Source organism: Apaloderma vittatum, unplaced genomic scaffold, assembly GCF_000703405.1.
Source record: "Apaloderma vittatum isolate BGI_N311 unplaced genomic scaffold, ASM70340v1 scaffold32731, whole genome shotgun sequence".
Lineage (NCBI taxonomy): Eukaryota > Metazoa > Chordata > Aves > Trogoniformes > Trogonidae > Apaloderma > Apaloderma vittatum.
In genome coordinates this window covers 58,945-73,604 of record NW_009701383.1, presented here as the reverse complement: position 1 = coordinate 73,604, position 14,660 = coordinate 58,945, and the positions used below count along the sequence as shown (strand labels likewise).

General features: G+C 43.5%; 1 protein-coding gene across 1 annotated transcript in view; it reads right to left on the bottom strand.

The window, feature by feature from the left end:
• Window positions 1-56: 56 nt before the first annotated feature.
• ST5 (suppression of tumorigenicity 5) overlaps window positions 57-14,660 on the bottom strand; it is a gene marked incomplete at its 3' end in the record, with an annotated part of 71,614 nt that continues 57,010 nt past the window's right edge. The window contains exons 14-17 of the mRNA XM_009879126.1: window positions 3,565-3,742; window positions 2,425-2,466; window positions 1,318-1,429; window positions 57-296 (exon numbers count right to left, since the gene is read on the bottom strand). Coding sequence (XP_009877428.1) covers window positions 57-296; window positions 1,318-1,429; window positions 2,425-2,466; window positions 3,565-3,742 — 572 coding nt within the window. The remainder of the gene's footprint in view (window positions 297-1,317; window positions 1,430-2,424; window positions 2,467-3,564; window positions 3,743-14,660) is intronic.

Sequence of the window (14,660 nt, the reverse complement as noted above, 5' to 3'; positions counted from 1 at the left end):
CACAGCGCTTCCCCAGCGGAACCCGCTGTCCCGGGGGGGCAGAGCACCACCCTTACCTTTTGCCCTGCACTTCCTCAGCTCCCTGTCCTGGATGAAGCCAGCAAACATTTGGGATTCCATGAAAACTTCCAAGAAGCGGCGGATGCTCTTGGAGGCCACAGATTTACGGAAAGCCTCCCTTTGGAAGGCACGCTCTCCTTTTTCATTCTGGGTTAGGAACAGGGAATAATGGCCAACTGTCTCCACAAAGAATCGGATAAAAACCTCAGACACTAATCCATTCAGGGTGTTACATTCTGCAAAATAAGGCAGCAATAAGTCCAAAAATCAGCTGCTACCAGAGCTGTCAGCACTGTCATCCACACAAGGGCCAGGTGCTGTCATCTGGCAGTTTCCTGATGCCATGCTAATAACTGAAAGGAGTTGTGCCGGCTCCTCGCAGACCTGGATATACATCACACAGGGTAACAGCTTCAGAGTCGAAAGTACCAGTCTACACAACTGGCATTTCATAACTAAGGGTCAATGAGAAACACAAATCCTTGGGAAAGACTTCAGAAGATTAAGTATCTTGTAGGTGCTTCATCAAAATTATCCTTTGTATTTTAACTCTCGAGTAAGTTTTCTTGAGAAGCTTCTGAATTACTCAGAATTAAAAAGTTCTGGGGATAATAACAGGTCAAAAACAGATCCAAAAGGGTATAAAGGGTATGTTGTAGAATTTGGGTTTTCATTATTTCTGAGATGGTAAAATAGTTTTACATACGTAACACAGATGAGCAGAAATAAATTTTGAAAACTGAAAAGGGTTACATACCCTTTTGGTTACATACCCTTTGGTTACATACCAAACTGTTACATACCTTTTAACCAGTGGCATTTAAATTCAACCTGGGCTGTTTTTATAATTGCTGGCGAGAAACATGAATCTTCAGAGAGAACTCAGCCCTTCTTGCACTGAAACTATATTCTGGAGATGCCTTCTCCTCTCCCCTGAATATATACCCAACACCAAGAGCAACTCTGAACTCAGACACACCCCTAAGCATGTGTAGTTTGAATTAGGGCCAAGTTAACTGCAAACGTCTGTTTGAGCTAAGATTTAGAGGTACTCATGGGAGTGCATGTCATTTACAAAGAAAACAGATCACTGACAATGTGTTACTGCAGGTAACACAGCCGTGTGTTCAGAGACAATGTCTGATGTTGCAAAAGGTACGTGAGTATTGAAGTTCCACCTTTCTTTCTCCTGGATGGAAAGTCACAATTCTACCTGCATGCTTGTTTATACAAGTCTCTGTTTCCAAATGAACTTACCATCATCTGAATCACTATCTGAATCCTGATTTATCAGTTCATTCTTTCTCTCTAGAGCCTGCTCCAGAGCAGCTTGCAATTTTCTAGGTAATAGTGTGTCTTCATCGTCCATCTGAGAGAGGGAAAAAAGTATATTTAAATCACATTATCTGTCAGCAATTACAGCAAATATTTTTGCAAGGTTTAAAATGCAGAAGAAAGGCATTTTGCATCTGCTACTGTCATGCCTACATAAATAAAATAATGAAAATTTATATGCAACTATCATATTTTTAAACAAAATTTCTTGTTGCTTTTAATGAGACTAAAGTCTGATAATCCACAGAGCAAGGTAAACACAGAAATTTGGAATCAGCTCTATACGATGACGAGTCAATTTAGTTGTTTCTAACTAAAGACACATCATATAAAGTCTTCCTACGTGTGCACACATGTGCTCTTGTTGGTTTTAGGCAGATCCTTTGGTTCTTGACAGTTATTTTTACTTATATTCTAGTATATCTTGTTTTCTGGGACTTCCCCTGTTGCTCTTTTCATCTTATTTCATGCTTGTTCAGCAAAAGCAAGTAGATACATGAATCTTAACTCTGCCACCACTATTCACCAGCTGTGTCTTCCAGGGAATTATACAAGACAGTTTACTCATCTAACCTGCAGACTGTTATTTTTGAAATTATTTAGTGCCATATTGTTACCAGGAGTTGGTGAGCCTTCATCTCCCTGTTTACAGGGCTCCTGCTTTTCCTACCACACTAAACTGTTCTTCACCTTTCCTCTCTGAAACTTTTATTTGCAATTTTTGTCCTTTTCACATCCAACAGCATGAGTTTGCTCTCTAACATGACATTACTATCTTTGGATGTTTTCTTTGCACTGTGAATAGAGTTCTCAATTTCTTCTGACAGTCCCTGCCTCAATCCTTTTCACATACCTGAGGAACAGTACTTATTTGCATGAGAAACAGAAAATGAGCATTTTTTTTCTGGTGTAATCTCTTTCCCACTGCACAATTCCTGCCAAATATCTCTAACCAAAGAAACCTAATTGTACTACAGGAGAGTAAACAGCTTGTTAGACTGCATGGCAACATTTCAAGCTATACTTTACCTGTCTGATGAATCGATCAGATCCCAGGTTAACCATCAAAGCCTAAAGAAAAGAAAACACCATAGTGAAATATACCTTAAGGACAGCAAACATTCATCTGTACCTGCCTTTTAATAGCAAAAGTTCGTCTGAGCGGTCCCAAGCCTCAACATGAATCAAATTCCTACTGTGAACAACTCATCGTGTGCTTTATAAAACAAGGAGGAGGGTTTTTTTCAGAGCTTAAAGTCTAATTTAAGACAGTTAGATACAACAGATCTCATACTAGGTCTAAATATTAAAAAAACTAAGAGTTAGATAGGTCTTTCTTCTTAAATATAAGCAATTGATTCCTCATAATTTCTGTTAATATCCAGATGAAAAGTGTTTCAGAGGGATTTAAAGAAAATGGTGTCATTGAGTCAGCAGGCCTTCTGAAGTGCAAGGGTGTGAAATATTAATGATAATGAAGCAGCAAAGCTGAGAGGTGGAGCTGGAAAGAAGTTGGAGAGCAATGTTAAGGAAGTGGGAGGACAACAGAGCCGAGATTTACGTGGGCCAAAGACACAGTCACACAAAAGCAAGCACAAGAAAATAATATTTCACAGAAGAATGATAGGAAACTAACAGGAGTAAGAGAAAAGAGTGTGCCCTTGAGGATTTTTGCAGTATTTTATCAGAAGAGCTGATGAAGTAGAATTCTCATTAGATTTCCAATATAGTATTAACAAGTTTTAGAAGCCAAGAAAAAAACACACCTTAAGGGTTTTATTTTCTGTGCTGGCTATGGCTTCGTGCACAACTTCCATTAGCAGTAATAGGTATCATAGCAGATGGCACTTCATGTCTTCCTCTTCTTGTTCCAGGTACAGCAAAACCAGAACAAATCGGCATATTGACACTGTACTTACTTGTGGACCAGGTTAACATTCACTTCTCTCTGTCAAGATGCCGAGTATAGGAAGAGGGGCAGAATAAAGAGAAGACTAAACCTACTACTGCAGTTTTACCAAGAAGCAGTTGCCCATGAGGATTAGGTGGAGAAGTATCAAAGAGGCAGATTAAAAATTAAACATGTGAGGATTTATGTGCAAATGGCAGGCCCTCTCCAGGGTGAGGCCAGTTTTGCTCCAGGCAAACCATTCTGGTGCCAGCACCTACCTCCTCTACAGGCAGTTCCTTCAGTTTGGGCAGAGAGCTGGAGAGCAGTCCCACCAGGAAGGGAGTGGGGCAGCACACGATGTCGATCATGGATGAGGGCAGAACTGGAATGAAGGTGTGCTGCCAGGAGAAGGGGTACAACAAGGCCACCACGGCGTGCGAGCAGCTCGAGAGGGTGCTGGAGAGAGAGGAACAAACATGTTAGCAGAGGTTCTTCTTCATCCAGAACACCTACCACCTGCTGATAACCTTGGTGTGTTAAAATGCAAGCACTTAAAAGGCTGCCCTTCTCTCACTTCTGACTTTGGGTGCCCTTGGTCCTCCTCCTGTCCCTGCCACTTCTATACTGTGGTAGTTCCTCCCACACTTGCCTCCAGGTGACTTGAAACTAAAGGTGCAGAAGTAGAATTAGGTTGTTTCATTATAGCAGTCAGGAGACACTTTGATCTAGAAGACAAGGGTTAGTGTACCCAACAGCATTCAATAGCGACCACTTTGAATGATGCTTAAAATAATAGTTTTAAAAAAAAAATCCTAAAGAAAACCTCTAAGTAAACTAGACGTAAACTCCCCCCATCAATCAATACTTACTCCAAAGGAAATCTAATAAAAGCAACACATTTTTCAAAGTTTATATATTTTTGTGACAACAGCATATTTTTATTACAATAAATTTTAATGGGCTTAATGACAAACTCTAGTGCTAAAAGTATTAACCCTGTTCAGCAGAGTACTCTAAACTCTACATTGCTATCCCCTCAACGTTAAGGCTTGATATAATTTGTGAAAAATATCTTGCATATATTGTCCTTCCATCTACTGAATCTGATCCCCTTTTACAGTCACAAGGTTTCCAAGCATTAAAAATAAAGGAAAAGCTAGTTTTAGCATCAGGGGAATAAAGACAGGCTCTCCATTTCAAAGCTTTGAATTTGGACTGAGTTACAACGTCTGTTTCTCACAGGCCAAGGATGACAGAAACTTGGATTTTTACCCAGCCTAGCATGACTGAGCTGATTTTCTCACAGTGCAAACTTCTGATGTGCTTAATGTAGCCACAAAGAACTAAAAATAACTAAGAACTTCAGAGCTGTTACTGCTTGAGAATGCTGGGGGGAAATCCTTTCTACTAGTGCAAGACTTGTTGGAGACTTTAGGTGGCATCAGACCTCCACCGGAAAGCCCTCGCGAGCATTTTCAGTTGTGGATTATTCCAAGGCCAGGAGAAAGGTTTCACCTGCTCGTTCCTGTCAGTGATTAACCTTTGAAGTTTCCTGAATGCAAAAAGCAGGAATTAGAGAACAAAGAGATAAAAGGTTGAAGGAAAGCAAATGCTTCTCTTTTACTGCAAATGATCTGTTAGGTTGGTTTTACTTGATGCTTCCGGTTGCCTGACACAGCTTCCTGGTAAAATGGTTTCTCTAATTTATTTATTTTTTATAGCAAGCAACGGTGCTGCCATTGCCTCATATTTTGGTCTCAAGTGTTTACCATAGTGAGCTTAGTGGTGTGTTTCAGCAGAGCTGTGGAGCGTGATACAGACTCCCAGCACCTTCTCAAACTCACTTTAATGACTCCAGCATTTTCAGATACTACAAATTCAGTCATCTTAGCTGAGCAACTAAAAAAAGAGCCACGTTAAGCCAAAAGCAGGAAGACAAACATTCTTCTGATATTCAGTTAGTAGTTTTTCCCTTTCTATAGAATGCCCTTTTGTAACTTGTTGTTTTACACGCAGTGCTGTGACGTAAATCAGCCCCTGCATCCTCCCGTGCGTGCTATTCCCACGCTGGGGGAGGCTTCAGGCTCCAGCCCAGGACACTGGTTTCTCTTGCAGAGCTTTCTGGGGAGCTGGCTGGGGAAAGGCAGCAGCTGAACGCAGGAAGCGGCCATGCCGCGGGTGTCCTGCAGCAGCACCCTGCTCTGCTGTGCCAGCGTCCCATGGGCCACACCATCACCCCTGGCAGCACCTCAGCCTGTGCGTTTTAAGGCTCTACATGCAGTTTCTCAAAATGCAGACTCAGAAAATCTTTCCCAGTGAGACAACTCAGGCTGACTCCCACGAAACACTTGCTCTGAGCTTTGAGCCCCCAGAATCTCTTGCTGCCCTCCCTTCTGGACACCGCCTGTGCAGTGGGGGTCCCACGTGCTGTTACCAAACTTCGGCTGGTACAAAGTGCCTGTCCCGCTTCCGTAGCTGGAAAGATTCATATCTGGAAAGATACACATCTTTCACTTCAGTGTGTGCTTTTTACATTCTGTAAGGTAAAATTCAGAGATGATGGATGTAAGGGAATCTTAAGTGTAAATCTCTAAAATATGGTTCAAGTCCTTTTAAAAGAGTATTATTCATGAGAAGCGTGTTCAGTAAATTAAAAAAGAACACCCTACATTCAGAAACCAAGTCCTCTCCAGTTTTTCCTTTCAAGATGTGCATGCCACACATTACCCCATTGTTCTTATTTATGAGAAATAAGAAGTCAGGTCAGATCATTTATTTTCTTTAAGGTGTGTGAAGCACACAAAGTAAAGCAACAGAACATTCAAATAAAATAGATTTAAAAAATATTTTTACTTTTAATAGTCTAGGGCAGCTTTGGTAATCCAGAGAGCTGATTTTGAGAGTGAGCTCTTTCATTAGGTCTGTGCAGTTTTACTGGAGTGCTGCATAATGTTCTAGCTGTCATCCTACTGGAAAACACTTCCTATATTACTCATATGCAGGTAATTTTATACATGGGCAAAAGAAACCAAGCCACTGCATGAGTCACGCACTAACGAGCAGCATAAACCATGCCATGCATCAGAGGAGAAGCACTGCTGGATGTCTGGCACGAGCGGGAGACGCTGTGGTGAGCCCGGGGCTGGGGCCACTCCCGCAGGGCACAGGGCCAGCCTGTGGTCCCAGCTCCGCACTGGCGTGTGATGCTCACTGCCTCCTCTGCCACCTGCGATTTCTCACAGACGCAAGGGAGCCTCACACACCGAACACCTCCTAAGGACTAAGCCTCTAGCACAGACAACCGCTTGCTGGCAGGGCTCCCTGATCCCACCCTGCTACTCTCATGCACCTCCACAGTCATTTTGGTGCTTTTCATGTCTCATTTCTTCCTGTTACTCTGTCCACCTTTGCTGAACTCTTTCATCTGATGTGTTAACACACACATGCTCCAGCCCACAACTGATCTGTGACTGAGTTACCTCCCTGACCCATATCCTCTTGTCTGGCCAGAAGAGAGTCCTCCCATTTGAGTTGGAGTCTGGAGACTCTGTCCTTCTCAGGTGTGATACCTCGACTCAGGTGGGTATCACACACCTATGTGCCTTGTCACAGGCCACAGCTGTGCTTTTCTGCGATAACTCCTACCCTTCTGCCACTGATGAATTGTGTAGCAAAAACAGATGCCTGACACTTCCCTCCTACACCCTATAAAGCCTCCCCAGATCCTGGATTGACTCCAGTCTCTGACAGAAAGAGAGAGGAGTCTATGACAACTCTGCAAGATAAAATGCTTTGAGAGTTCTGCAGAGGACTCTGAAAGACTCTGGGAAAAGGCTGCAGAGCTAAGGTCTCGGCCCATCTGCCCTCTAATACACACAGACTGCAGAGGTGGTGGGGAAAGACAAAGCAGAAGGCTTGAAAAGAATCAACTAAAGAGAAAATGGAAGTAAAATGGTAGCAGACTGCTACAGTTTGAGTGGGAGATGAAGTATATATAGCATTGCTGTTACTGTGCTAGGGGTCATTTGGAGCAGAATTGTGCCATGTGGCATAAACACATACCTAAGCTCTGAAAAAAATACAGATTTCTTTGGGTGAGAACTTTTACTCAGGTGGGTAAGACTAAGTAATGGCATCTGGGTCAAGATACAAATAAAAAAGTATCAGTATTGTAAACGACAGTCTCCAAGCTCCAGATGTCTCTGTGTAATCAGCTCCTGCAGGTCAGCTTTTAAAGTAAGCCCTGGAGGGATCCTTGGCCTCTTCCTGAGTCTCTTTTGACTCAAACCAAAGAAATTACATGTTTTTGCAGACAACTTACCCCATAGACATTTCAACATAAAAATCATGAGTCATTGTTACTGGAGGAAAAGCAAGCATGGCGATGGAGCCATCGGCACAGCAGGTTCAGGAACGTGCAAGCACCCGCTCAGGAACAAGGGGCACGTTCAGAGGGGCAGCATCAGATGCAGAGAGGGCTGGGGAGAGGCTGTGGCAGAAGAGGACTGCCCGGAGTGTGTGAGGTAACGGTCTCACTAGCAACAACATGAAGCAATAAATACCTTTGTGCTTGTAAACTAATACTGAAGCGAAGCTGAAACGGAGATCTTTTGAGAAGCGAAGCTGTCACGGGTAACGTCACCGCTGATTAGGGATTAAAGAACACCTCTGTGTGTTCATGCATCAGGCCTGCAGTTACTGCAGAGACCTGCCTAGCTGTAGGATTGTTTGCATTTGTAAGGCACTGTTTTCACATGATCGGGATTCAAAATTTAACTTGTTTTCACTGAAGTTTTTAAGCTTGTGTCTCTGAAAAACTATTTCAGGCAAAATTGCATAGGATTGTAAAGTAATTCAGGTGGGAATAGACCCCAGAAGGTCAGCAGATCCAACTCCCTTGTTTGGGATCAAAGCCTGATTAAAAAAATGTTATTTTGTTACAGCAGACATTTTTGATGCCCTTTTTTGTGAAAGGCTGGCATGTTTTGATGCCAAGGGCTTGAAGGCTGGTAGGAGGGAGTGCCCTGTGTGCCAAGGATTTCTACCACTGATGTCTAAACTCACTCTTACTTGGTTATGTTAGAACCCATCTTAAAATATTATTTTTGTGCATGCTAGAAAGAGACTGATTTAGCTGCTAATTTCTTCAGAGGACATTGTTCACACTAAGCAGCACCTTGCTTTCCATTGTAGCCCTGGGCTACACAGAGAAATGGGAGGCTCATCTGGGAGAGGAAGAGCATCATCCCACAGGGAACCCTAGGGAAAGGAAGAGAAAGAAAGGAAGGAGGGGAAGGGAGGAGGCTGAAAGGGATAAAAAGAAGACCTGGGATGAGAGGAGGACAAAAAGAGCCAGGTGAAGACGAAACATGAACTGAAGGCACAGAGGCTGTGGTGCAAAACTAAGGGGCAAGAGTGTGACTAGCTGAGCTGAATGACACAAGGACCGAGGAAAACAATTTAATATGAACACGGAAAAAGCTCTGTCACATACATGCAGCCAAATTATTAGATCCTTGTGAAATTCCACGCCCCATTGCTGTGGACAGATGGAAGGACTGTGAGGCTGTCTGATGCCAATTACTGATCCTCATCGGTAGCAGAGGTGCTGAGAGGGGCTGCAGCTGCAGGAGGGAAGGTCAGACACAGCTGAAGGTGTGTCACAGAGGCTCAAAGCCACTCATGGTACAGATGCAAATCCAATATAACTAGTGCTCATACATTCAGTCACTTCTGTACTGCTTCCCACTATGCACAGCCTGCTGATAAACAGACACAAAATCACAGTTTCTGTCAGGAAAAATTTTCAAACTGAAAAGACAAGTTTCTTCCACAATGGTTACATTTACCTCTATGCAAGAGACAGATGGTCATGATCAAAACAAATACCAGAATCTTTGCTCAGCTTATTGCTGTTTGACCCATATTAATTCTAATGCAATGATTTATCTGGACACTGATAGAAAAATTATTTCTAACTATTACAAAGCAGCAGTTAAGAGCCAATTTGTGCTTAGCTTCACCAATTAAAGCATGAGGGGACAGGCAAAATACTGTGTCAGGCTTTGATTCAGCAAACTATTTCAGCACAAGTTTCAGCCTTAATTTACTTTCCCTGTGCTGAAATACTTCACTAAAACAAAGCCTTGAAGACCATTTCTTCAACCCCCAAGTACACACACAAGACACGATAGCCCCTTCTGAATGTGAGTACCTGACTGCTGTGGAAAAAGCGGCTGTCGGAATGGCTGGAACATCAGCCTCTCTCATCAGCAAGGCATGTTGCAGCTTATGAAATTTGAATAATTTTTTACCTTTCTAGAAGCCCTTCAGGGGTAAAGCAAACTACAGAGAATCCTTCAAGCCTTTATAAGTTGGTTTGGAAGTAGAAACTGTAATTTTTGAAGCTATTAAATATTTTTAATATAATTTAATATATTAATATATGTTTTAACCTTTAATTTAATTTTTAATTAATTAATTAGATTTCAAACTCCTGGATTGAGAATTCCCTGTAGCAGAATTCTTCTGTAATGTACCCGCCTCAGTGTGGGGGTACACAGGGAGGAGGACTCCCCTGCCGCTGCCAAGGCACCTCTCCCCTCCTAACCTTCAGGGAAATCTGTGGAAATCTGGGTCGCTGTGGGAAGTTTAGGAGGGAATGGCTGCAAACATAACTTGAATGAGGGTTCTGAATTTTCTGAATTTCCCGTTACTAACCTATCTCTAGAATAATCAATGGGATGTTTAAAATGAAAGTAGTGGGTACATATTACATGGAAAATTGAGTGAGCTTAGGCTGTAAAACCCAGGGTAATATTTTACATTTAATTTATTTTTTAAAGCAAACACTTAAGTATGAGGTAAACTAAGAGTCATGACATGAGGTCTTTAGTAGTTGGTTTAAAATATGCAGCTAATACTGTATCTATGATCAATACCCAACATCTTTCATTTCAGGAAATACAGACGAATCTGTATGTGCATATTTTAGGTTGCTTTTTCTCTTGATGTCAAAGGAGACCTGCCAATAGAAAGCTCTGCTCCCCGTGTTTAAACAAAATGGGGTATTCCCTAGTGTAAATGTGATCACGACAGAGGGGATCAGGACGCAATTTGTGTGAGGACCATGGTGTGCCAAGTCCATTCGGGCCAACTCAGATGTAGCAGCCAGTTCTGAACATTTCATAACTTAATGGTTACACACGCTACAGCAAATACTGCTACAGTCGATCTCTGCAACTGAGCCAAGCGCTCTCTGAAGCACAAATGAGAGACCTCCCCTGTCTGTGACGGACTCTAACATGTACTACCCATCTTAGCAGCGAGCTCATGACTTGCTCTTAGTTGAGAAGAAGGTGAAAATCCTTCGCTGCACAGGACCTTGACAGAGGAAAAACATTATTCAGGAGATGACCATTTCCCAGGGTGGGTGACCGCTTTAACAAACTAGGAGCACTGCTATTGCACCATGCCCGTCACCCGCCAAGGGTCCCAGGCAGGCTTCACTCTCGTGGCAAGCAGCAGCCTGACAGAGAAGTGAGAACTTAATCCTGCTTTTGCCAGGGGTGAAAGAAAGACGATCACAGTGGCTCCCCTAATCTAAATGCTGACACTTTTGCTGCAAGTGACCTTTGTGATACCTCAGAGAGCGCAAACAAGGTCTCAGCGATAACAGTGGCAGGGAGAGAGGGGCACAGGCTGAGGAGGAAATGCATATTTTCCACATCACATCAGCCCAATTATCAGTTACTGTCCTTCGCATAATCTTTTAAACTATGTTTATAACTCAGTGTAGCTACTTATCCCTCACATCCCTCTCATGGTGCGTTTTTTCCCCACAAAAACAATCCAAACCCAAACAATCTTTTGCAAGAAGTGAGTCACACTTCAGGTTTTATCTGGTGCTTTCCATAATGCAGTCTGAGAAAGGCCAAGCTTGTAAAATTCTCATAAAAGAATCACAATATGGCCTCACCTGTCTGGCGAAAGCAGCGCTGCAGTTCCTTATCAGTGAGGCATCAGTGACGCAGTTAATTTTGGGACATATTCCAGCGACTACTGGAGGCACCAATTCTGCTGTGCTACTGATGATTCCAGGTAGGAGATTTGATTTTTTTTTATGATGAACACAGTGCTTACAACCCAGTTTCTGAACTTGGTTCCTCTGACTTTAATTCACGGAGCCACGGTTTGCCACACTACCATGTCAACGAGCACAGTTGATGCAGCAGACTTGCCCAACAGCTTGTGTCATCATTTGTGTTCCATCACTTGTGTCTCTTTCGTGGTGTCTCCTTATTGTACTTTACAGAAAACTGAGCGAGCAACACCTTTAGCCCTAAGTTCTTCTCTGACCATACCCCCTTTAGTTGACAACATCCTCTCCTGTCTTGTGCTATCTTATCCTACCCAGTATGATTGCATCAGCAGCCTCATGGTAATGACCTGAGCACGTCCCCACAGCGCGTTACGAGTACACCAGGCAACGTGGAGCAGATGGGGTGAAGGTCCGTCATGGTGCTTGTCTGTCCTTTCATTGCTCACCCGGGAAAGTTTGTTCAAAAGCATGAGGACAGAAGAGCTTTTCTGTCACCATAAACATCCTACCATACCAGAACAGAGAAGGTCACAGAACATCAGGTCATATTTTGATACACCGGGCACTGTGCTAAGAACCATGCTAAGAACAAAGGATTTAAATTTTAGTATTTTCTGGGATAACAACAAAGAGACCAAAGATTATACCTGTGATGCTCCTGACAGCCCATGCTGTTGTGCCGGAGGGCTGCTGCAGCAACCTGAACCCAACCGCAATTTACAGTCAACGGCTTAAGGAATGAGCAGGTACGTAACAACACTGCAGGTGACCTCCGGAACAGCCAGCACCCGGTCTGCCCTGCTGAGATGATGTGTCCTGTGTAGAGATGGACTGAAATGTGACATGCTCTCAGGCATCACAATATGACAGACTACTGGGAAGGAGCATTCTGAGACAGCAGGTGAGACTGGTCAGGCCTATTATTGCCGTGATTAGTTTGTAAGAATTACATCCTACTTTTGTTAATAAAAAAAACCCAAAGCAGTAAAGAAGTATGGAATGAGCTTTCACCTTAGTAATCTGCCCAAGTTTATCTATTATTGCTTTTCTACTTGACCTTGCCACAGAGCTGAGGAACAATAGTTTCCTCTTACTACTAAAACGTTGCCACTTCTATTTAAAATTGCGTATTTTATATCTAGCTACAAGATCAGGCTATGATTTTGTCTGATAGATTTAAGGATCCCTGGTACTGTTTTACTAGGTAGTCACTAAGAGACAGGGACCAGTCTTCCTCTCCACTGCTCACTGTGCTACTTTCTAGCATGGTCTCACAACTCTCAGAACAACAGATTCAGGTATGAGGAGAAGCATCAATGCTCCCTAAACATCCGGGGTGTAACACGGACAGCCCTAAGCTGTCTCTCTCCGTGAGATTAGGGAAATGCTGTTGTTTGTTCTGAAAGCCTCTGCCCTTGAATACAAGTACGCTCTGCTCCCCTTTTGCTCCACAAAGTTAACAGAGACATGCCTGTGGGATGACTTCCCCCAGTATTTACATATTTATACTTCTGTCCTGCATTAGTCAGGGTTTCTGTCTGGAGCCCGTAACCTTTAGTCAGGTCTGGGATCTGCCTGGACTTTCTACAGTTGTACTGGAAGACAGATTCCTCCTGACAGACCAAAAAGCTTTGGGGAGAGGTAGGGAGGTTTTTGTCCTTAACAGGATAAAAGTTTTTTATCCGTAACAGGATAAAGTCTTCCCACTTCATAGGTGCCTAGCTTCTGCTTGCAACAGTACCTCTTGGCTTCACGGGGCTCATGCGGCAGAGGAAGGTGTCAGAGCCTGCAGCACATCAGGTGAGGGACTGCTAGTCTGTGCTGAGCCAGGGAATGTGCTGGCAGAGGGGCAGAGAAACATGGAGGGGAAAAATTCTCCTTGGGAAGACACAAATCATCTGTGGTGATCCCTAAGGAAGGAAGACACTGATGTGCTGGAGATTTAGCTGCACTGAAGTTCGCTGTCATCCAGCATTGCCTCAGCCTCATTCCTTCTGATCTCCCTTGCACACAGGTAAAAACTTGTGGGTTTATCCATAAATTTACAGTATCATAGAAGATATTGTGAATTCTGCTGGCTCACACCATAGGATGGTGCACGACAGACACCTTTCAGTGGCAACACCACCCTGAAGTATGGCTCTTCCAATGCTCCTGCCCACCCCCAGCCTCAGCCTCCTGCTCGGCCCCTCTCCCAGCGCAGGAGCTCCTGGTGTGACTTGGCCAAGGGGCCCACCTCATTTGGAGAAACTCTGCAAAACGAGTAATTCTTACTGAGGCTGGGCCAGCACAGCCTGCTGGGTGAGGGATGGCATGGTGCAGGACGGGATCAAGCAAGGGGAGCAGGAGAGGGGGCTTCTGAGCTGGCACTGCCACTTAGAGGAATGCCTGGCCCACCTTCTCCTTGGGGTACAAGTTCACCTGTGTGGTCTAGGAGCATACAACCCATTGCTGTCAACAGAGATTTTTTGCTTGAGACCCATGCTCCTGTCATTGAGAAGTAGCTAAAATATCTCATATAAAATCAAAATTCACAACAATGAAAAGTTAGTTTTATCTTTTCAAGAGCAAGGACTCTATAGAAGCCTTTCAGAGCACCTAAAGCTTCAGAAAGGCCACTGAAAGGAATATTCTAGGATTTAGATGCACAGCAAAAGACAAGCCTCATCCAAACACTCCCACTAACTCTAGGTGATGTTGGACCAGACCCACATGTGAAATGTAAGCAAAATACGCTCCGAGTCCTTCACAATATAGCAGATTACAGCAAGAATGGTTTTTATTTATAAAAACTGGGGTTATAACAAAAGGACATTAAGATTCCCAAGGCCTTCCTTTCCTCCTCTCCAGACATTCAGGGGAAAAGGCAGAAAGACTGTTCTCATGTGCATGGTTACATCACCTCCTCAGCAAACACGTCTACACATTTGTTTCTTCAGCATAAAACTAAAATGATCAGAGAAACATTTTCCTTCCAGTGTTTGCATTCTATTTATTTCCTGTTGCTACCTTTGTGCCTGCAGCATAGCCAGTGTTCCCTGACCCCAGAATCCACTGGGTTTGCATCTGCTGCCTACCTCCTCCAACCCCAGGGGACTGCGCTAGAGCAGCTCTCCCTTTGCAACTGGTAGTCATGAGATTGCTTCAGAGTTGAGGTGAGCAGGCAGAAAGCTGGAAACACAAAATAGGGGCTCCAAACTGGGACAGAATATACCATTTCAGTTGTGTTTTCAGCAGATGTTTAAGGAATTTGAGCTTTGAGCTATCTCTTTA